The 22,730-nt window shown below is 40.7% G+C and overlaps 1 protein-coding gene across 5 annotated transcripts in view; it reads right to left on the bottom strand.

Moving 5' to 3' along the window:
- The window catches only part of Sh3tc2 (SH3 domain and tetratricopeptide repeats 2), a 55,239-nt gene extending 33,532 nt beyond the window's left edge, over positions 1-21,707 (bottom strand). For 3 of the 5 annotated variants that reach the window (XM_078047490.1, XM_040272148.2, XM_040272149.2), the window contains exons 1-7: positions 21,514-21,707; positions 11,701-11,799; positions 8,187-8,314; positions 4,498-4,603; positions 2,777-2,920; positions 1,493-1,694; positions 644-717 (exon numbers count right to left, since the gene is read on the bottom strand). In XM_078047490.1, coding sequence (XP_077903616.1) covers positions 644-717; positions 1,493-1,694; positions 2,777-2,920; positions 4,498-4,603; positions 8,187-8,314; positions 11,701-11,799; positions 21,514-21,565 — 805 coding nt within the window. In that variant the 5' untranslated portion in view covers positions 21,566-21,707. Of the gene's footprint in view, positions 1-573; positions 718-1,492; positions 1,695-2,776; positions 2,921-4,497; positions 4,604-8,186; positions 8,315-11,700; positions 11,800-21,513 lie in introns of those variants that run through there. The other 2 variants (XM_021725694.3, XM_040272150.2) reach the window with 2 other exon arrangements.
- Positions 21,708-22,730: the final 1,023 nt, after the last annotated feature.

Here is a 22,730-nt window from a genome sequence, read left to right on the forward strand (position 1 = left end):
GGAAATTGAGGGATGACAATGATAGGAAGGTATACTCTAAGTACTTCATTATCTAAAATGGACACATGTATGCTCACAGTTAGGGGTGTGTGTACACAAACAAGTAAAGATCACCTTAATACAGGCATGTGTGAACATATATGTATGTGTATATTCATTTATTTCATTTATTCATTCCACAAATATTTTCTCTACTATGTGCCCAGCATTCATATTCTTTCTGAATTCAAGTTTTATTTCAAATAATTTTAAGGAAAATTAGAAATATTTTCACCCAGTGATTGAAATAGGCCATCTATCAGTCAAATCGGCTCAAAAATACTTAATTTGATGCACACCAGGGTTTTTGGTGTTTTTTTTTTCCACCTGTCCATCTTTAAATCTCTATCATCCTTCCATTAAGTCCTCCACACATCCCTGGGTCATGGCTACCCCTGCAGGCATGTATAGCTGCAGCCCTGACTTGAGACCTCTTATTTCACAGGCAAGAAAACCCACCCATACAGATAGAACTGACTTCCCCAGATCCAGTCAGTAGCAGAAACAAGACAGGAATTTACAACTATTCCAAACCTGCAGATAAAATTAGTAGGCAGGACAACATCATCTCCTTAACAATACTGTGTTTTGAATTCAGTCATACCCATCTGATAGGAGCCTGTCCAATCCTTCTTCCTGGAAAGACCACAGTTTCCTGGATAATTCTTTAGGAACCATCTGCCAATGGAAACATGGGGTTTGCAAACAAACATAGATTTCAAAAAAAAAAAATAGAACAATAAGCAGAATCATCTATAAGGAAAATGATAATGAGGATCATTATTTGTCTTATTTTAATGACAGCAAATACTTATTGAGAACTTACTTTATACCAGGCACTGTGGAAAGAAATGGGGTCCAGAAGACTTGGGGTATTTTCTGGCTCTGCAGCAGTTTGTCAGTTAAATATCTAACAAATGATCCTTTTACGTTCTCACTGTCAGATTCTCTGCCAGACAACCTGGAGTCCATGGTCTGGGAAAGTGTTTGTTATCACTCTATATGTTTGCATTTATAGTATCTTCAGCAGGGATTCCCAAACTTCAGTGAGAAAAACATTCACTGGGGAGTTTATTTCAAAATATTGACTCCTGGTCTCAATCCCAAGAGAGTCTGAGGGGAACCAGAGAGTCTGATTTGTACTGAAATCTCCAGGTCATGCCAATACAAGTGGCCTTCAGTCCATAGATTGAAAAATATTGCATAAGGGGAGGCCATGGGGTATATTTCCTCTTAGATACAAGATCCTTCTGAAATTTAGAGCTGTCTCCAATTTCATCAAATTGTATAACTCTTGACTATTAAAAAAATAAAACAATAAAAATCCACTCCAATTTTATTCTCTTCCAAGTATTGTGGAAGCCATTATCTGAAAGCAAGACTACTCTGTTCTATACAGATCTCAATCTGCTCAGGGAATCTCTCAGGAAGTGTGTGGGGGGGGGGTACTCACTGATGGAAAGGGACAGGTAGAGGCTCCAGGACTGAGGCAGGCACCAGGCCCCGCTGACCAGTCACCAAGGACACGCCTTCCCACTCAGATTCTCCTTCAGAGATCTTCACGGAGATTAGCTCATTCTTGCAAAGTGTCAAACACTCGCCTTCCTTCTCAGCTGGCTGAGTCAAGGAGCACAGGGCTCTGCAGAAGAAGTGGCCTGTAATCATGAAAAAAAGAAAAAAAAAAAGCCCTTTCTAATGAGTTGCAAGATGTTACAAAACATTATCATTCAAGGTAAAATTTCCATCGAGAACCCAAATGTTTTGCTTTCTGAGAGTAAAATGGACTATGGGCAGGGAAAAGGGGAGATGGGAACATTATAATAGGTCCTTTGTGATCCCAGGAAAAGTGGCAAGAAAAAAAAAAAGCCACTGAGAGGAAATTCACTTAAAATAGACACCAACATTTCTGAGAAATCTGCAAGAATAAGGAAGGCTTAATTGGGACCTTACTTTAAAAAGAGATAAAACAAAAACTAACAAAAATACATCTTCACGTAATAGAATTTGAATTATAATTGCAACTTTACACTAAAGCTTAGACCCAACAAAGAATAAGTTGATTTAGTTGAATGTAATTACCCTGAGTTTTATAATAATGCAATATGCAATTCTTTCTTTCATGCATGAATTGTGCAATGCAATCATAAGAGAATCATTTATATAAAAATATTGTATGCAAATCTGGCTCTTTCAATGTGTTTACTAAGTCATCTGACTTGGCCATCTGCCAATCTGATGGTGTCTTCATTTGTAAACAGATCATGGGTTGCTTCAGGAGTTCTTCAACATCACTTTGCTTAATTTCACTAAATACTTCAGGTTTTTCAAGATTTGCAATTTGATTTTGCAATCAAATTTTATCATATGTTTTGATAAGTGTTTCTCAATCTTAGATACCATTAGAATTACATGAGAAGTTAAAAAGAAAAAAATTGCCAATGACTGGGGCCCCATCTCCAGGAATTTAAAATTGGCCAAGGTGGAACCATGGTATGGGCATCTTTTTAAAACTCCCCAGGGCTGCCTAATATCAATCAGTGAGATTGACCAACAAGGCTGTTGATGTAATGTCAGTGTTGAACTGAAAGGAATATTAGATGTACAGGTATAACAGTAGGTTCATTTGTGAGTATTCCCATGTTTGAATGATTTTTGTCTCCCTTGGTATCCTAATTATTTCAGCGACTCCCATTAAAAATATGAAAGGGGGCCCATCCCCCACCTATGCCGGCCTCACCTTCCTGTACCAGGAGACTCAGGTACATGGTTTCCAGGTGTTCATCATCGATAGACACTTGGATCTCTGTGTCCTCCACCAACCTGCAGTTGAGCCAGTACTTGTGGTCAAAGAGAAGGTGTTCCAAACAAGTGGACACATAGCCTGGAAGTCAAGCCAACAAGGTTCCTGAACTGGATAAGTTCTGTGCTTAGCTGCAAAAGAAAGTGAGTGAGCTCCATCCTGAGCATCACCCAAGGCCCCATCCCCAACCTGCCACATAAGTGGAAGTAGAATAGAACAGCAAAATAGGCCAGTTAGAAACTTTCTAGAATGAATTGATTCTTCTCAGCATCTGTTGGGAAATATGAGTCATGTTTAAAGTGATATTTACTATTTCAGCATACTGTGGGTCTCTGTAAATGCACTGAGATGACCAAACCCATTTACCTTTCTCTAATACAACCACAGAGGTCTCCAAGTTTACCAGGTTGACTCTGAGGGTTCCTGGTCTCCCCTTCACATTCTCCTGACCTAAGGTTCAAATTCCTGTGGCCCAGATGATGTAGAGATTGAGAAGTTTCTCCATGGTTCACAAAAGTCAGGATTGACTTCATTCTCCCTATTCTAACCCTGCCCCTTATCCAATGCTCAGCAAGCTCTGCTTTGTGAAAAGCAGACTAAAAGCTATGTAAAATATGAAAAAAATGATATACAATTCTTTGACATGTCCCCAAACATGAATTATTTGTATTAACATTTTGCTTGGTTTTTTTCTTCCTTTCTTACAAAAACCTATTTCCATCCTGGCTGCCCGTCATACTGATGTAGGCCTGTGTACTCAATAATCATACTTCTTGAACTTGAAAGTGCACACCTGGGGATCTTATTAAAGCACAGACCCTGACTCGGTAGGTCTAGGGTGGAGCCTGAGATTCTACTTTTCTACGGGTCATATGCGAGACAGATGCAGCTGGCCCATAGAGCACAGTTTGGACACAGTTAGGAGAGAACAGAAAATCACCACAACTGTAAGAAAAGTTACACCTCTAGTCATGGGTCATTGTGACCCTCCAGCCCTGTACCATTTTTCTCCCTGTGTATGTCCGTGGGAACCCAGCATTTTCTGGGATACATCCAATGTTCATCAAATCAGAGGACTTTTTGTAAGGTTTGGCTTGGCTCTGAAATCAATTGGGCTTTTCTCCCCGGAGAAGACAGATGAGCCATTACCCACTGCAGTGGTTCTGCCACAGTGCCCTAATATCTTCCCTTACCTTTTAGAATGCTCTGCTGCTGAGGCCACTTTAGTAAGTAATTCCCTCATCTCTTTGATCTTTTCCAAATACATAGGGTAAGCATCTAGAATTTTAATATTTTGAGCACATATTTGGTCTTACTCAAGAGCAGTTTTCCATTAAAAAAAAAAACAAACAAACTTCATCTATCTCAGTACTTTCAGTTTGACAGATGTCCAAATTACTTATCAATTGATTGATATCTAATAAAGAAATCTCTCCCTGGATATAAGGAAGTGAATTTCTTCTTCATTTGACATTTTAGAGTAATAGTATTTGCTTTAGATTTGGTTTCAGGCAGTTTGTGCTATTTGAAAAGTTAACCATCCTCTTTGGAGCTCTAACACTTTAAATTATCAGAGATAAACCCATTCCTTAATATCAAGCTCTAAAGACTGTCTGAACTATACAGTGGTCCTCCTCCACCTGCCTGTCATGTCATACCTAAATTCAGGTAGGTGGAGAATTTCCAGATTTCTTCCATGGTCTTGAAGGTGAGGATGAACTGGGCCTTCTGGGACTGGATACTCACCAACCTTGCTGAAAGTTCCTGAATAAAGAGAGTAATGAATTAGCCTGGTGTGACAGAGGTGCTCTGTTGACAAGCTAACTTGTGGAACCAAGACTGCATGAAGTTCCTGACTGTGGTGTGGAAGTTTACAACACACACCACACACACACACCTAACAGGAACAGCTAAATATTAATCAAAAGAAGTCTGGTTGAAATGGAATATGATTCATCCGAGTGGAATATCATGACATTGTGTAGTCTTAGAAAAGAATGAAGAAGTTCTTCGTGTACTGATATAGGCTCTATATATAAATGGAACAACAGCTGCAACAAAGAGACCCAGGTATAGAACCATGTGCAGAGAATACCACCTTTTGTGTAAGGGGGGAAAAAGTTTATGTGGGAGAAGAGGGTGAATCATAGAAGGAAGCTTGGAAGCAAATTTAATTTCGTACCTATGTCAAACAATTATTTTTATAAAGCTGACAAACAGAAAAACCAAAGCACCCAAAAGTAAAAATTATTCATAATCTCTTCTCCTAAATATCATAAATGTTAACACTTTCTTGTACTAATGAATCATTTTTCCTACACATGAGTTGCCATATAATTATTTTATATAAAGAGAATCATAGTACTTAAATTATTTTTGCAATATTTTTCTTTTGCTAAATGATATGTTGTAAAACATCCTTCATATTATTAAGTAGTCTGCATAATGTTTAATGGTTACATATGCCATTGTTGTATTAATGCAATTAATTCTTATCATTTCCTTATAGGGTTTTTTGTTTGTCTGTTTTGGTTTTTTTTTTTTTTCTACTGGGAATTGAACTCAGGGGCACTTGATCACTGAGTCACATCCCCAGCCCCTATTTTGTATTTTATTTAGAGACAGGGTCTCACTGAGTTGCTTAGCACCTTGCTTTTGCTAAGGCTAGCTTTGAACTCCCGATCCTCCTGCATCACCCTCCTGAGTTCCTAGGATTACAGGCGTGTGCCACTGTACCTGGTTCCTTACGTTTTCACATTTGGATCATAGTTCATTTTTTCAATATCAGAAATGATCCTGGGATGACTATCCTTATAGCAAATATTTGTGCACATCCTTGATTTTTCTGAAACAAATAATTTCAGAATGCAATTGGAATGCAAGGATATGCACAGTTTCTATTCCAAAATGCAGGCGCTCGGCTGCCCTCTAGAAAGACTGTTTCAGTTTACATCATGCTCACAAGCAGAGCAAGAGGAGGTCTATGAAACTGGAGAATATTATGTGAAGCAAAATAAGCCAATCCCAAAGAACCAAAGGCAGAATGTTTTCTCTGATATGCGGATGTTAATTCACAAGGTGGGGGGATAGAGGTATTTTGGACTAGACAGAGGGGAGTGAAGGGAGGGGAGGGGGAATGGGGGTAGGAATTATAGTAGAATAAATCAGACATTATGACCCTATGTGTATATATAATTACATGATCTGTATTACTCTACATCATGAACAACCAGAAGAATGAAAAGTTATACTCTATGTATGATGTGTCAAAATGCATTCTATTGCCTACAACTAATTAGAACAAATAAAAAGAATATTTTTTAAAAGGAGGTCCATGAGCCTCTTGTTTTTTAATATCAAAAAAGGCCTAAATCACTGTTCATACTTTTTTTTGGTATGAAGAATTTTCCATAAATTGTTCTCTGTTGTTTTCCCAAACCTCTGTAGTTGACTATAACTAGTAATGGTCTCAAAACATCTCTTTTCCAAGCCAAGTCCTGCCATCAAAACCAACTCCTTGACCCCCATCCTCAGGGAACCTGACTGGAAAAAGGAAGAAATAGAAGGATTCAAAAGAAGAGCCCCTAGCTCAGCAAAGTTAGGCTCTGTGTTTCATCCATGCCAATTCCCAGGAGGCCCCAGATCCTTGGAGGATATTGATTCTATAATCGGGGAAGGGGTTAAAAGTAAAAAATTGATTTGCAGAAAATTTACTAGATACCAGCTACTTCAGCAATAGCTTTATGAGTAATACCTCATTTAATTCCCACAATAACCCTACAAAGAGGGTGCAGTTGCATTTAAACCATTCTAAGATATGCTTTTATAATATTTAACCATTTTATATTTTATTTTATTATTCTCTTAAAGGCACAGAAAAGAATAATGCATGTGATAATCCATGATATATTGGATCTAATTAAAAATGGCATTATCCTATATTTTAAGTACAAGGAGACTGGGGTTCAGAGAGGTAAAATCATCTGCCCAAGGTCACCTGCAGTGGGTAGGCTGCAGAGCTCTGATTGGATCTCAGATCTAGTTGGCTCAAGGCTCAGCTTTGGCCCCCAACCTTTTCCAGCTCAAGCCTTGGCCCAGCAGGCCAGCTCTCTAAAGGAAACCCTGCTCCTGCCCAATCAATGGGACTCAAGTTAAAAGGAAATTGAACGGATCAATCAGCAGCCAGTGTCTCCAAGTTCCTGAATTCCAGGATTTAAAATAATAAAATAAAATTTGAACTACTTTTTGTGGTATATAAAGTATATACTTTAAAATATATACTCTTTTTATGTATATACTTCCACACAATCACAGTACCCAGCTCTCTACAGTTACTATCTAATGTTCTCCTCCCGAAAGACCAGAAACTATCTTGCTGCAGGTCAGAGCACTTTTATCCTTTCATTTTGTACCAAATTAATGCAGACTCTAAAAATAAACAGGTGAGACCTGTCTCAAAGTTAAAAATTATAAGGGTTTACGGATATAGCTCAGTGATAAAGCACCCCTGGCTTTGGTCCCAGTACCAAAAATAAATGAATGAATGAAATATATTAGTTTATTGTGTAAAGCAATGTTGTCCTTCCCTCACCACTAGTTGCAACAAATTTTATCCATTTCAAAGTTTAGTTCTCCTAATTAGTATCCATCAAACTGCAGCTAATTTAGTCATATCTTTCCCCCTTGGTTTAACATCTGAAGATATTTTCTACCCATTATAAAAAATGAAGTTGTTTATTTACTTTATGGCATTTTCCTCCTCCCCTCTTAATACTTATAGTTATTGGGTTTTGATTGGCAATTTTGTTACTTTAAATATATGTACTCAGTAGATAGCAGGGCCTGGGGAGAAGGTGACAGTGGAGAGTTAGGGTTTAATGGTATAAGAGTTTCAGTTTGGGATAATACATTTCTGGAGATGAACAGGTTGTGAGTGTATCAAATGTTATAAGTGAATTAAAATGAGAGCAATGGAATATTTCATATCACAGTAACAAAAATAAAATTCAAATTTACCACATTAGAAAAATGTATATATACTTATGAGGTGGGTGTTATGATTTCCATTCTGCAGAGTAACTTGCTGAGGCTCATACAGCAAATAGTAGCAGATTTGAAACCTAATTTTCTCGAACTCAGCAACTTCTAGTTGCCTCATTCAGAATTTCTACTCATTCCCATTAAGCAGAAAATTGTACATATTCACTCAGAGAATGTGGACCTGATCGTTCATTCACTTTGACAGATGTTTTCTTGAGGGCCTACTTTGTTCCAGGCTCTATTCTGGGTGCTAAGGATCCCGCAGGACAGAAGCCAGGCGCTCAGAATTTACCTGTTGCATGCTCACCTTAAACAAGGCACGAACATCCTGGTCCTCGTTCTCCAGCGCCCAGAGCCGCCTCCGGGCAGATTCCTGCAAAGGTCCGTTTACACACTTCCTGGAGCGGCTCCTCACACAGAAGGAGAGTGTCAGATCTGAAGAACAGAGAGAGATGGATCAGGCTGGACATGCAATAAAAGAAGAAATAATCAGAAAACCCAAATCCTAAATGGGTGTCCTCCTTAATTACAGATTAGAGTGGTCTTAAAGATCCTCCAAACACTGTTTTACACTGGAGTGTCCAGCTGATGCACTCACGTTGGTCATTTCTCTTTTGGTGATGACATGAGCCAGCTAGGACATATATTGCTTCCTGTGGGTGATTTGTGAAAGTTTTGAATGAATTCTATTCTATCCATATTTAATGAAATGTATTTATAAGTCAGTTATAGTAATAGACATGTACTTTACATATGATACATACATATATGTATTTCTCTGACCAGTTATTTGTTTTGGTGGTGTTGGTGGTATTGGTGGTGTTGGGGCTAGAACCTCATGGGCTCTATCACTGAGCAACACACAGCCCTTACCTGTTTCTTTCTGATGCTACATTTATTGATGTCAGGAAAACATACTAAGGTCTATCCTCAATTTCTTTCAGAATGCACATTCATTTAACAAATACCTATTGAGACCCTCCTAGGAGCCAGAAACTGTCTTAGGTGCTCAGGATATAGCAGAAAAGAAAGTGTAGACATGTTCTCTATTCTCAGAGAATATGAATTCTACTTGGGAGGTAATTGATTCCATAAACACATTCATTTCAGGTGGAGAAAAGTTACGTGAAAGAAATTTAATAGAGTCAAGAAACAGTGATACAACAGTTGGAGGAGAGGTATGCCTTTGGATAGTGTTGTCAGCAAAGGCCTCACTGAGGGGGATCATGTCACACACTAATTGTCCTTTCAAATGTGCCTCAGTTAGACAATAAGTAGCAATCTTATTAACAATTATGCAACACAATAAACAGAATACATTGGACTGGATTATGGTGGAAGTCTCTCTTTTAGTCCCAACTTGCCAGGGCCTTTCCAAATTTCTGGTGCATTAGAGATGGCCCTTATCATACTGGCCTGGGTCCACAGGACAGACTGAACTCCCCTCACCTTTAAAAGTCCTGATTTTAACCCCAAAACCCTGACGCTGCTGTGGCTACAGATCAGTTCTCATGAAACACACTCAACCTGGCTTTGATATGATCTACATGTAGATGAGAGCATACTTGTCTATACTCCATCCAGTCTTTTCCATTCTTACCCAACCCTTCCATCTCTGGTTACTTGCCAAGGCTCCACTCAGAAGCCTCAGTTCATGCTGACCTCAAGCAAAAGGTAAAGCACAAAGATGAAACCCAGGGAGGAGTAACACAGACTTGGGCTCAAGGTTTGACTCTGCCATCTTGAACTTTTCCCCTTAGAAAAATAGCTTTGATGGAACCTTTCCTACAGGGATTTTTTAAGGTTTATTAAATGAGATATGCATATAAACCTTCCTACTCAGTGCCTGGTATTTATTAAAGGTTCAATTAAACACATTAAGAATTAGCTGTTGCTCCTGCTCCCCTCCCCAGTATTCCAGCAATTACTGCTCATGGCTGCCTTCATTCAACAATAACTCATTCTGTGATTCCTTCCTACCAAACTCCATCTCTCCTGTTTTCCAAAACCTGATTCAAACTCCTTAGAATCTTTCCGGGACTAGTCCCCACTGACTGTTGGCCCCTTTAGTGTGAATCTCCTTGCCATAACCTGTGAAGCCACATACATAAAATGTAAAAGATCTGGATTCAAATAAGCAAATTGCTTTTGCCCTCTCAAGCACTGGGAACTGATACTCACAGCAGAATACTTGTGTGGGTGGGAACCCATAATACCCTGTGCATCACCAGAGGGGTGGAGTAAACCAAGTTCACTCCAGTATTAGTGTAAGTGTATTGTGCCATATTGTCCTTCTGGAAGCCAGTGCTGTAATTATGATAATGTGTCTGATTGGCTCTGTCTGCGATTGCTTCGCGTAAAGGAAAGGTTGACAGCTAGTGCCAGGTCTTCCCTCCATATACCATGACCTTCCTGGAAACAGCATCATGATGAAAAACACTGAAAGCCAGACAAGTTGAGCCTGCAGTTTGTTTGGTTTACCTAAAGATACCCTCCATTCACTGATTTAATGCACTAATAAGGCAAAATGCTGACTCTACTGCATTCACAAAACAACAGATGGTAATTCAGGTCCTCCCCTGCCCCCCCAGGATGGTCCAAGCTGACAGATGATAAGCAGATTGACACACTAGCAAAAAACAAAAGGCAAGATTTGTCTCATTATCAACCAAGCAGTTTGACAGATTTCGAAACAGAATAGAAAAAATATGGTATGATAATTATACAATATCTATTTCCATGGCTCATAATGTAACTTTCCCACAAATTTGTATTTTGTATCCCAGGGAAAAGAATATTTTCAGAGGGTAATTAGAAACTATATTAAAGCCTATCTTTAGTGGTACACGGGGGTTACAAACGAGGACAAGGGTTCGAATCCCCTTCCTCATCACATATTAACTCTATGGCAATGAAGTTATTTTCCTCTCTAAGAGTCTGTTTTCCACCTGTTAAGTAGAGATTTGGGGGCCTCCACTTACTGGTGAGCACGTGACGATGAGAGAAACATATAAAGGATTGCCTGACTTGAGATTTGCCTTCGAAAATGGTCCCTGCCACTGTAAAACAGTAATCACGTCTTCTAGAGGATTGTCCTCAGCATTTCTGACACAGGATTCAGCACAGGTGTAGCTTTCTCTCATGGCAACCTTGGCTTTGTGGACTTCACTGAAGTCTCTTAAAGAGGGCCTCTGCAAGGCACATGTGGAAAATAAAAATCTTCCCCACGCTGATTTCCAAATATTTTTCTGCTTCTCAAAGATTCATACAGATGGCCTTTTGCTCATCCAGTCTCATCCTACATGTTCAATCCTTCACTCATTTATTCATTTATTTAACAAATATTTATCCAGAAACTTCTACATCTAAGGTCCTGTGTTAGGTTTAATAGAATATAAATGTGCCTTCCATATGTTCACCTAATGATTGATGTATTTATCAAACATTTTCTGAGCCCCAAGTATGTGCAAACAACTCTTTGGGATATCATGTTGACTGCATAATTATTTTTTAAAATTCACCTGGCTCCCCCAAGTAACTGAAAATCTGATTGATCATATACTTTCTCTAACCCAGAAAATATGTATGGAGTTCCTAACCTGTGCCAGATTGTGAAGAGCTTTGAGTACCAGCCTGGGAAAGGTTAAGTTCGAGCAATGGAGAATAATGAAGGTGTGGATATCAGAAGGTCTTGTTTACAAAGATGCGTTTGGTGACAGCACCTGGAAAGGGTGGGAGGGGGCAGTCTGCAGAAGGTAACTGAAATGTTCTATGTGGAAGATATTTTTAAAAATAGCACTTTATCTTTGGGATTTAGATACCTGGTGTCACGTTCTGTGGCAGGAAACAGTTTTCCTTATGTTCAGATGAAGATAAACCCTCACTTGATATGATTGGATCCTTGGAAGGACTTTCTTTACCTGGAGAACATAAAATGAAAAATTGTTGGTAGAAGGTAAGCAAGTTATAAGCAAGTTGTAAGCATGGACTGAAAGTTTTGGTCAAGTACCAATTTCCCCGCCCCCCAACACTGGTGGCATGGGAGAATTCTCATTGCTATCATCATTGCTACCAAGCCAGTAGTTATCAAAGAACTGTCATGCATGCTATCTCAATCCTGCAGCAGCTGGGTGTCCCCCATGTTGTTAGTGAAGCAGATTCACATCCATGGATCAAACAAAATTCTAGGGTTTAATACACCAAAGGTGCTCAATATGCATAGAGTTTACACGGATTATTGTGGATCTGACTATAGCAAGGTCAATGGGTAGGTAATGGGAAGGTTTGAGGAGAGTGAGCAAGAATGGCACCATTAGAAAGATCACCTGGGCATGGTCATAGTGTCCCTGAAATGTGTCATTGTCACCAGACAATACTTTCCTCTGATCACTAAATAGGGTCCTATCTTGGACTTCTATCCTCCGGCTCTGAGAAAAGTTTCTATCTTTGAAGCTGTAAAGGCAGAATGAGAAGGAGAATAAAGAAAACCAGGCTAGGGCGGGTGAAAGGTGCTATTCTGATAGCAGGAAGTCAAAAAGGGAAGAGTACAGTTGTAAAGTAGGAGGAAGAAGATATTAAAGAACAGAAGGGAGTTTCACTAGAGAATGCGAAATACCTCCTTCATAGTATCACAAAATTACAACAAGCGAACTCAAGTCTTTAAGGCATTAAATTTGGACACTGGACTCTTCAGTCCTTTTGACCAGGAACCTGCTAGAGGACTATACCAAAGGGTCAGAATACTGTGAGCATAACCTGGTCCTGGAAGTAAGGGTTAAAAATATTGACTCAACAACTGTGTGTGTGTCAGTCATTTTATCCTCCAAGGTTCCTGTAAAATTTGGGGTCAGAGACAAGCAGGCCCAGAAGGTCTTGCACTCTGGACCTGTGCTGCTAATGACCCAACCCAAGAGTATAAGAGGGATGGAGCAGTCACACTCACTGCCAGTTAATGCTGCCAAGAGACTTCATCTCCGTTCTGTACCTGTGAAGGGGGATTTTGATAACCAAGCAGAGGTCCTTCCCTTCCTCAGAGTGGGAGGAGTTTGCCATTTGGGGTGATGTACAGAGAGAATAAAATGTATTGCAGCTTGAATAGGCAGAAGGAGGAGCCCATCAGCTCGCAGCTTTTCATCCAGTAGATCTTATTAGCTGTCAATGCTGACAGCTAAGCAGCTTAGCTGGAAGCTGGCAGTAATGAGCTACAGTCAAACAGGATCACTTTGTAGTTCTGCCCCCCCCCCCCACGGGAACCAGAAGCTACTGAAGCAAGAAAACGCTGCCTTGGGAATCAGGCGATACGAGAATGAAGACAAATCAGATCTTCTCCTACACTAGCTAAATGACCAAGGGAAAGACATTTCACCTGTCTACTTTTTGAGATTTTCAATTTCCCCATTTATAACTGAAGACCTGCTAAATTAGTGCTTCCAAACGGTGATTGCCTGTCTGAATCACCTAGGTTGCTTTCTAAAGATACCAAAGCCTAGGCCTCATATTCAGAGACTCTGATTATTGTGGTCTGTAGTTTGGCTATAAAGTTGCTTTTTGTTTGTTTGTTCTTTCCCCAAAATGGTTTTAATTTGAACCAGGGTGGGAAACCACAAGACAGAATTGGTGCTTCACCTGGGATACTGATGAATGCAGATTCCGCTTCAGGAACTGAAAGCAGAGGTTCTGCATTGCTAAGTGTTCCCAGCTGAGGCTTCTGCCACCGATCCCAGGATGACACCTGAAGTGGCTCACTATGTGCCTACCCTAGGGCAAAGTCTGACCACAGTCTAGAGCAAACCCACAAATGTCTTTTTTGTTTGTTTGTTTGTTTTAATTAACATTTGGCCAAAAATTTCAGAGTCTTAGTTTTAAATTACTGACTTTGCTTTTGCTGCTTTCTATGTCAACTTTTTAAGATTTATTTATTGGTTCTTTTCAGTTATACATGACAGTAGAATCCATTTTGACAGAATTATAAAAGCATGGAATATATCTTGTTCTAATTCAGCCTCCAGTACCTCTCCTTCCCCTTCCTTCCCTCATCCCCTATTCCCTTCCCTCTACTGATCTTTCTGCCATTTATCCATGTTTTTTTTTTCTAAATTAATTTCTTGTGCATGTACACGATGGTGAGATTCACTGTAGTATGTCCATATAAGTGCACAGGAAAGTTATGTCAGATTCATTCCACTGTCTTTCCTTTTCCCATCCCCCGCCACTTCCCTTCATTCCCTTTTGTCTCCCCTGCCTTCCCCACATTAATTTTTTTAGTTTGTATTGCTTAACATTTGTAAATCAGAATATTGTACACAATCCAGATGCTTGGGTTTGCATCGAAACATAGATCTGTAGCCTAGGGCCCTCTTCCTCCTGTGGCAATCAGCAAGCACCAAATTATTGATGTTCCTCCACAGGACATTTGTTCTCCAGCCACCAGGACCTCACTATCCAATTATTCATTGACTCCCCAGCAGGCATGATATTGCCTTCTTGTAGAATTCCAAGGGAGGAGACAATGGCCTGATGCCAAGGGCCTGCAAAGTGAGTTCAACTTCAAAAGGGGAAATCCATGGTAGTAACACTGGTGTAGGCAGAGGGAGCACAACTTCTAAAAGATGTGTGAGGTTTGGAGCATAAAATTGAAGTTTTGCAAAACTGGATTATATGCATCAGAATGATTTAGGTACTTGTTTTTCAAAAGATGCCTGTATAAAATAAACACAAAGAAAATATATTTGGCTAACTGTAGGACTTGAAGATGGCAGTCCTCCTAAGCAGTATGGTAAATGTGTTACCCTCAAAAGAAATAATTGATAAACTGTAATACACTAAACTTTAGAAATTCTATTAATCAAAACATGCTATTAAGAGAGTGATAAGCACATAGCAGAGTAAAAGAAAATATTAACAATATGTTTTGTCATTAAAGAATTCAAATCTAGAGTATAAAAAGAATGCTAAAAATCTTTAAGAAATGGTAGGCAACCTGCTAGAAAAAATGGACAAGAGACATAAATGGGCATTTCATCAAAGGTGATAGCCAAGCAGTGGATAAATGTATGCAAATGTGCTCAATTCCATTAGGAAAGTATAAATCAAAATTACAATGGAAAACCACTGTGCAGACCAGCTAGAATAAAAAGGCTGGATAAAGGCAAGCATTGGTAAGAATACAGAGCCATCGGGACTCCTGTGTACTACAACTATGAGGATAAACTCTGAAATTTTTCTCTTTAGCAAACTGAATTGGAGTTTGAAATTGGAGTTGAAAATTTGAATATAGTAAGACTCAGCAATTTTACTCCTACCTGTATACCCAAAAGAATACATACATATGTTCACCAAAAGCATCTACTAAAATATTCAGAACAGCACTATTCACAAGGGCCAAACCCTGGCAACAACTCAAATATCCATGTACACTAGAATGAATAAGTAAATGATGCTACATATAATTAAATCTAGTACTTAAATGAGATTGAATTAATTGCAACCATACAAAACAATATAGATGAGTTTATATATCTCATTAAAATTCACGTGCTATACACATGATTTCATACACAATTCTATATACATGACAAAGGTTAGTAAAAAGCTAAATTTAAAGATATCCTTGGCGCTCTCCTCCACCTACTCTACCTGGAAATATCTAGGAGAGGAGTCTGGACATGTGGAATTTTATTAGCACCTTGACTATTTCAAAAATTCCCTAAAGTGTGAGAATCTTCAAGGCAACTGGGACCCATGGGTCTTGGGATCAGTGAAGCAGAAGGATAACTCCTTGACAAACAATAAGGTCACTGAATGACTAGAGTGAGTTCTAAAGCAGAATGAATAATTGTTGCACAGGGATTTACAGTTTACAGAGCTCTTTACAAGTGGAGTTGTATTTCAATATGAAGGAATTTTAGGACTTGCGCTTGGCTTTGAAAAAGAACCAGAGACAATTCAAAACAACGAAAAAACTACCACACAGAATGAAGTACCTTAGAAAAAATATGTAAGTTTTTAACAATTGAAAGAAAATAAACCAAAAGGCTTATGGAGGTTATTACTGAATCATTTGTATTATTTATTTATTTTTTATTATCTTCACTCAACTTTTGTCTGCTTACCAAATACTCTGTAGTGGACATGCATTTGTTTTCTAACACTGAAGGCAGGAAGAGAAATGTCCAGGAACAAGGGGCAATCCAACAGCCCTGGACTCAAACCATAGATCACCTGGCTTCATCATTAGCCGGGTGACCCATGTGAACCCTTCATAAAGCTCCTGTGGCTCTGACTACCTAAAAGTATGCATGTGATTCAAGCCTAAGCCAATCAGGTTATACTGTGCTTGTGACCAAAGTTAAGCCATGAGAATTAGTCCTAGAACCTGCAACACTCTTAGACATGAAATTTCTTTTCATGGCACCTGAAAACTATGACTATGACCACCTGAAATGGTGGGACAAAGCCTGATGAGGTTGAGGCTATCCAGACTCAAACAGAGCTTAAGAAAGAGTTTCCTGATTAACATCACTTGAATATCTTGATCAAACCATACTTGAAGGAAAGCAAAATCACTGTACTTTTTCATTTATGAATCAACAAATTATTTTTCATGTAAGTTGGTTTCATTTATATTAACATTGATCAGAAAAAGTTGTTAATACTCAATTATAAACAAAACCAGTGGGAAAGGCAATGGAATGAGATGGACATCATTACTCTAAGTACATGTATGAAGACACGAATGGTGTGACTCTACATTGTGTACAACCAGAGATATGAAAAATTGTGGAATATATGTATAATATGAATTGAGATGCATTCTGCTGTCATATATAACAAATTAGATTTTTTTAATTTGATCAAAAAAAACAGTGGGATCTGTTTTATAACTACCTAACTTGGTTTCTTAAGTGACTATATTATTTTGTATTCCTATCAGCAATGTACAAGATTTCCAGTTGCTCTATACCTCGTCAAAAGTTGATATTGTCAATCTTTCTAATTTTAACCATTCCAGTAAGTATGTAATTTTATTTTGTTTTTTCAATTTGTGTTTCCCTAATAACTAATTATAGTAAGTATTTTTAAGTGGGCTTATTTGTCATCACTTTATTTTCCACATAAAAGTGTATGTAGAAACATTTTGCATTTTTATAGGTTGTCTTCTCACTTTTGAGATTTAAGAGGTTTTTTTAAACATATGTTCTGGACATAAGTATCAGATACATGTTTTGTAAATATTATTCCCCAATTTATTGCTTGGCTTTTATTTTCTTGGAAGATCTATATATGAAGAGAGAAAGAAAGATCACCAGTAAAGAGATCAGCAGGGCAGGCCTGAGCGGACTTCATAGGCACATGAGATGGTAGCAGCTGAGCCTGTAAATATGGGGGAGGTAACTGGTAACCAAGGGTCTTGGGTAAGTATGGCAGGTCAAGATGGGGTCACTTTATGGCAGGAGACTTGTTTAGAACAGATACAGTATGCAACTGGGGGCTATGAAACATCCTTGAGCATAAGAGTGGCATAATAAAAGTAGCACTCTATTGGGGTGGGTTAGGAAGAACAGGAAGAGGCAAGCATCAGGAGCAGAGAGGCCCACTAAAACGCTGCTAGGGAAACCCAGGGGTGTGTGAGCTGCCACCTTGGCAGTGAGAAGTGAGGGGATAGAGTAAATGATACTGTTTTTGTTATTTGTTTTTCTTTCTTTCTTTCTTTCTTTCTTTCTTTTTTTTTTTTTTTTTTTTTTTGTTACCTGGGATTGAACCAAGGGGGCTTTACCACTTATCCACAGTTCCCCAGCCCTTTTTGTGTGTTATTTTGAGACAGGGTCTAAGTTGCTGAGGCTAGCCTGGAACTTAAAATCCTCCTGCATTAGCCTCCAGCCACTGGGATTATGGGCATATAACACAACACCTGGCACTGTTTTAAATTTAAGAGAGAGAGAGAGAGAGAGAGAGAGAGAGAGAGAGAGAGAGAGAGAAGGCATCATGACCTCTGGAATGTGAGAAGTAAAGGTAAAGAGAAGGCAATACACACAGAAAATGAAAGTGGGAAGAAAATGAAATAAATCCTGTAGTTTCACTCTTAATTTGTCCAGAAACTGAGGCCCCAGAGAGGAGTGGTGCTTTGACCAAGGTCATTCAGCAAGTTATCAAAAAGTCAGAGGTCATCCAAATCACTTGGTTCAGACGCTGCTATTTTCACACATTATACAACCTCAGAACTCTGAAGCCTAAGATCTCGGATCAGGCAGACCCCTCAAGGACAGGAACATGTTGAAAATGAGAATTCACTCCACTTTCTCCTCTTGACTCTTCTCTGCTCCTACCCACCACCACCACGCCCAACTTAAAAAGAAAACGAAACACAGCCGACATTTCCCGGCATGCTTTGTTCCTCCACCCACATGTTTTCTTCTTCTTTGACCCAACAGGCCTACCATCAGCACTTTTTATGATGTAAACCTACATTCTCTTTGCTAGAACAAATATCAAATTAGAACTACAGCTACATCTAGCCATATGGATACATCTCAGATGATTATGTTGGTGGGGGAAGAAAGCAAGTTGCATAATGATATCATTTTGTTTTAGTTTAAAAGTCTGCAAAGTAATTCTTTGCAACGCTCTCGGGGGCATGAATATGTAGTAAGAGCACAAAAACCACAGGACTCATGAAAGTGATTAACTTTAGTGAGAGAGAGGAATGAGATTGGAAAGAGTTCTGCAGGGGACCCTAATGGTATCTGTAATGTTTTATTTCTTCAGAAAGTAAGGGAAAGAAATAAAGAAATTCTGAGGCCACCATGGCAAAAAGTAGAAATCTGTAGGGGGAAGGGCTTATTATTCTAACACTCTAAACTATTACAGTGTTCAAAATGCTTCACAATTCTTGTAGAATTTGAAGGCGATGTGCCATTTACCAATGTCAGCATTTGTGATTTCATTATTGTTATATTGATGATTCATGTTTACCAGAAAGGTTGAAAGGAAAGTTACAAATACTAGTGATCAATGCAGGCACATATATCTCTCCCACATCTTCTATTTAAGAATTTCAGCCAAATTTCTTCAAAAGGGTGTTGACGATAAGGGAGAAGGGGTACTGAAGATAAGGGAGAAAGGCTGGATGCTTTCAGACCAACGAACTCTGACATGACTGTGATCTGACGTGAGCAATTTTAGTTTACTAAGCAACAGTAAGAAACTCAAAGGGTGGAGGAAGTAGAGGTGATGGCTGGCGATTGACCCATGACCCACCCTCTCACCATGTGCAACTGGGAGATTTCTGAGAGCAAACAAATAAACACCACAGGAATAGATGCCTCGGGAAGAGCTCACACAAAAGAATGCAGCATGCCCAGAACCGTCATAGCTAACATCCAACAGCACCACACCACAGCCCAGCCAGCCAGAGGTCCAGTACTCCTCTCCTGCCTCCCTCACCCCCGAGGACACAGTTTGGTCCTCACTGCTCACTCCCACTTAAATGAACAAAATGGCAAAAGCAGCCAAGGAACGATGAGTATGGACTCCTGCTCCAGTGGAGTCAGGAATTAGGAAGAAGGGATGTGGGAGTGGTTCATGTTAGCTAACAGTAATACAGCCTGCCGTTACTGGGATTACCCAAAACTGACCTCATGTCACGTCTGCAAGATGAATTGCCTAATTGAATTCCTCCAGCAGTTCCATGTGATAGATACTATCACTAGATCCAGTATACAGCCAGGAAAACATGAGGTAGGTTCAAAGGAGGTAGGAGACTTGCCCAAGGTCATACCACTTCAAAGTCATTCCAAGATGTGTCTCAGACTTTGCCTCCTTTCTCTAGCATATATAAGGGAAGCTAGAATGGGGATTTTATATCAGCTGGCCTCAGGCCTACAACACCCATTATCTCCACCCCTAGAGAAGAACCTGTCACATGTGGAGAAGAGTATAGAACCTCAGGGAATGAAAGACTTAGAGAAAAATAACTAGTAAGCCGACTTGGTGAAATAAGAGAATCCAGAGGCCAACCAGTTGTCAATGGCAAAAAACAGGTGACGGAACAAAACAAGTGGAGAGTGTCATGGACTTTCAAGGCCACCCTCTCCCATGTTGCTTCTTTGTTTTGCACTGCAGAGCTCTGTTCTACGTGAGACCTTTGTCCTGCAGAAGCAGAGTGGCTGTGCCTGAAGCTGGGCTCAGGCAGCAGAAGCAGAACTCCTCAGGCAGTTCACAACCCCCCAATTTTACAGATGACCAAATGAAGCCCTGAGAGAGAATGCAATATGCCAGGGTCATAGAAATGTAACTAACAGCCGGGCACCATGGTGCACACCTGTAATCCCAGCAGCTCTGGAGGCTGAGGCAGGAGGATCATGATTTCAAAGCCAGCCTCAGCAACAGCGAAGCGCTAAGCATGCAGTTCAGTGAGACCCTGTCTCTAAATAAAATACAAAATAGGGCTAGGGAGGTGGCTCAGTGGCTGAGTGCCCCTGTGTTCAATCTGTGGTACCAATAAAGAAAAAAAAAGATGAAGAAAAATAAAATTTTTTTAAAAAAGAAATGTAAATAACAAGGTCTAATATTTATTATATTTAATTAACCATGGGCTGGGCTGTTCCCAATATTTCACATGTAAACTTTACACCACTAGGAAAGCATAACCATTTCACAAAATCTACAGCTGTGCAAACTATAGCACAGAGAAGTTAATTTCTTAAGGCAAGTAAAAAAACAAAGATCAAACTCAGTGACTTTGCCCTCAAAGACAAGGTGATCAACCGCACTGACACCCACCTAAGTGGTGGTAGAATAAGTCAGATCTAGAACATGAGCCCTGGCTTCTAGACCAGCAGTCCTTCTTGGACTGGTCAAGTTTATATTCTGGGAGAAGTGCTGGGGTGACCATGAGAAGGACGTGCTCTGCCTGCCCCCACGGGTGCAAGCACAATAGGATTTCAGGGAAGTTGGTAAATCCTAGAAATCTGGAGAAGCAAAATATGTCATAGCCTTTTGTGCCAAATGTGTTGTTTGGATCTCCTGGACCTCCCGGGTTTTAGCACTGACTGCATCCAAAGAAAGCACTCAGTACCAGGCTAAACCAGGATGGCTGGTCACCCTGTGTCAAGTCTCAGTTGACTAGACAGCTTCTTAGAGCAACAACTCTTTGATCTCAGCTGGATGTGCCTGATACCACTGTAACAGGTAGGAGGCAGGAAAATGCCTGTTTTTCAGCAGCACAATCTTGAGGAAAACAAGGTTGAATGACAGAGGCCAAATTTATGACCACCCATAGAGTGCAGAGGAACTCACTGCCGGAACCTTCTTCCTGTCCTAGGGAATCTTGGGAGGAAAGGAAGGAAGGGCTTAGTCACACCCTAGGAGTGGCAGCCAAGAGCAGCCCCCACTCCCCCTCAGCAGAGTGAGCTCAAAGCCTCGTTCTTCAGGAAAGTAGATGCTTCTCGGGCTTCACTCCGTTTTTACAAAGGCAGAAAGACAAATACGACCGAGGGAGGTAAGAGAGGCACCAGAGAGCACAACCATCTCCCCACCTTTAGAAGAGCAACTTCCCCGACCCAGCAGCTCCCTGGGTTTTCACTGTACCAACCAGTATGGCCAAGTCACAAGTCAGAGCCCCCCAGGAAACTCACCTGAGCTCCAGGGCAGACTCCGCTCCCTGGGGATGCAGAAACAGCCACCCATGTGTGCACCATCCTCCCGGGCCAGGGCCCCAGGGAACACCAGCCAGGGAGCTTTGGGAGCCTCCCAACGGTGTCCCTCCTACCGCCTCCTCCCTGGCACACTAGGGACCTAGGCTGCTCAATGCACAATGAAGCTTTTGATATCCCGTCTGTAGCAGGAGGCCAAGGAGGGTGGGAGGGGCCACCCAGCCAGCAGGCCTGATAGTCCTTGCACTGTCCAGCTCTGCCCAGGAAGCAGCCCTCCTCCTGCCTGTCCACAGATTGCTCCATGCCTATCAGGCTGTGGCACATTCCTCACATTCTGGGATTGAGATGCACAGTTTGGGTCTTGTGGGGGCAGTCAGGGCGGAGGAGGAGGGCAGAGAGTATTCCAGGAATCAAGGCCACTGGTCCTGCTCCCTCCCTGACTGACTTGGCCCTAGCAGACTCCTCTGCCACCCCTTGGAAACTGATCCCCACCCAGCCCCTCTCTGCAAAGCCTCCCTTGGCGATCTGATAATGCTGGAGCTGTGGGTGCAGTACCTCACAGTGTCAGTGTGCCAGCTCCTCCTTGGTAAGCACCCGTGAATGTGCAAACCCCCAGCTGTCTCCCAAATCACCTGATGCAGCACGTTACAGGTGAGGAGATGGAGGACCACACTCATTTAAGACTATGGATATGTATGAACCCTCACCCCACCAAACTAATCTCTTTCCAGATTTGGCAGGGAAGCTGGGGAATGCAACTGATGCAGGGTGGCTGAATTTCGGAGACTCTCCCATGAGATCTTTCGAAGGAAAAGACACAACTGAGTGCCTACAGTTACACGGAGGCACGATGACCTAACAGCCAAGCCCAAGGATCACTGTTCAATCAATGGGCCTTTCATGCCTAAAGCAAAAGTCCATGGTGAGCCGTCCAAAGATGAGGAGGCGTGCGTGGGGAGGAGGCAGGGTCCTGACAGCTTGGCTTGGAGGCTTTTTGAGACTTGTGTCAGCTCAAGGCGTTTTAAAGAGGACAGGGGCCTGGTCAGGCTTATATTCTGGGAGGAGTGCTGGGGTGACCATGTGAAGGTCAGGCTTGCTATCTATCTCACTGGAGTGAGCACAGCACACACCTGCTCAGCCCGGACCCTGGTCTCCAGTGTGCCTCTGAAGTTCCGCTATATAAGTCACAGGTATGGAAT

The sequence above is a fragment of the Ictidomys tridecemlineatus genome, chromosome 1, assembly GCF_052094955.1.
Source record: "Ictidomys tridecemlineatus isolate mIctTri1 chromosome 1, mIctTri1.hap1, whole genome shotgun sequence".
NCBI lineage: Eukaryota > Metazoa > Chordata > Mammalia > Rodentia > Sciuridae > Ictidomys > Ictidomys tridecemlineatus.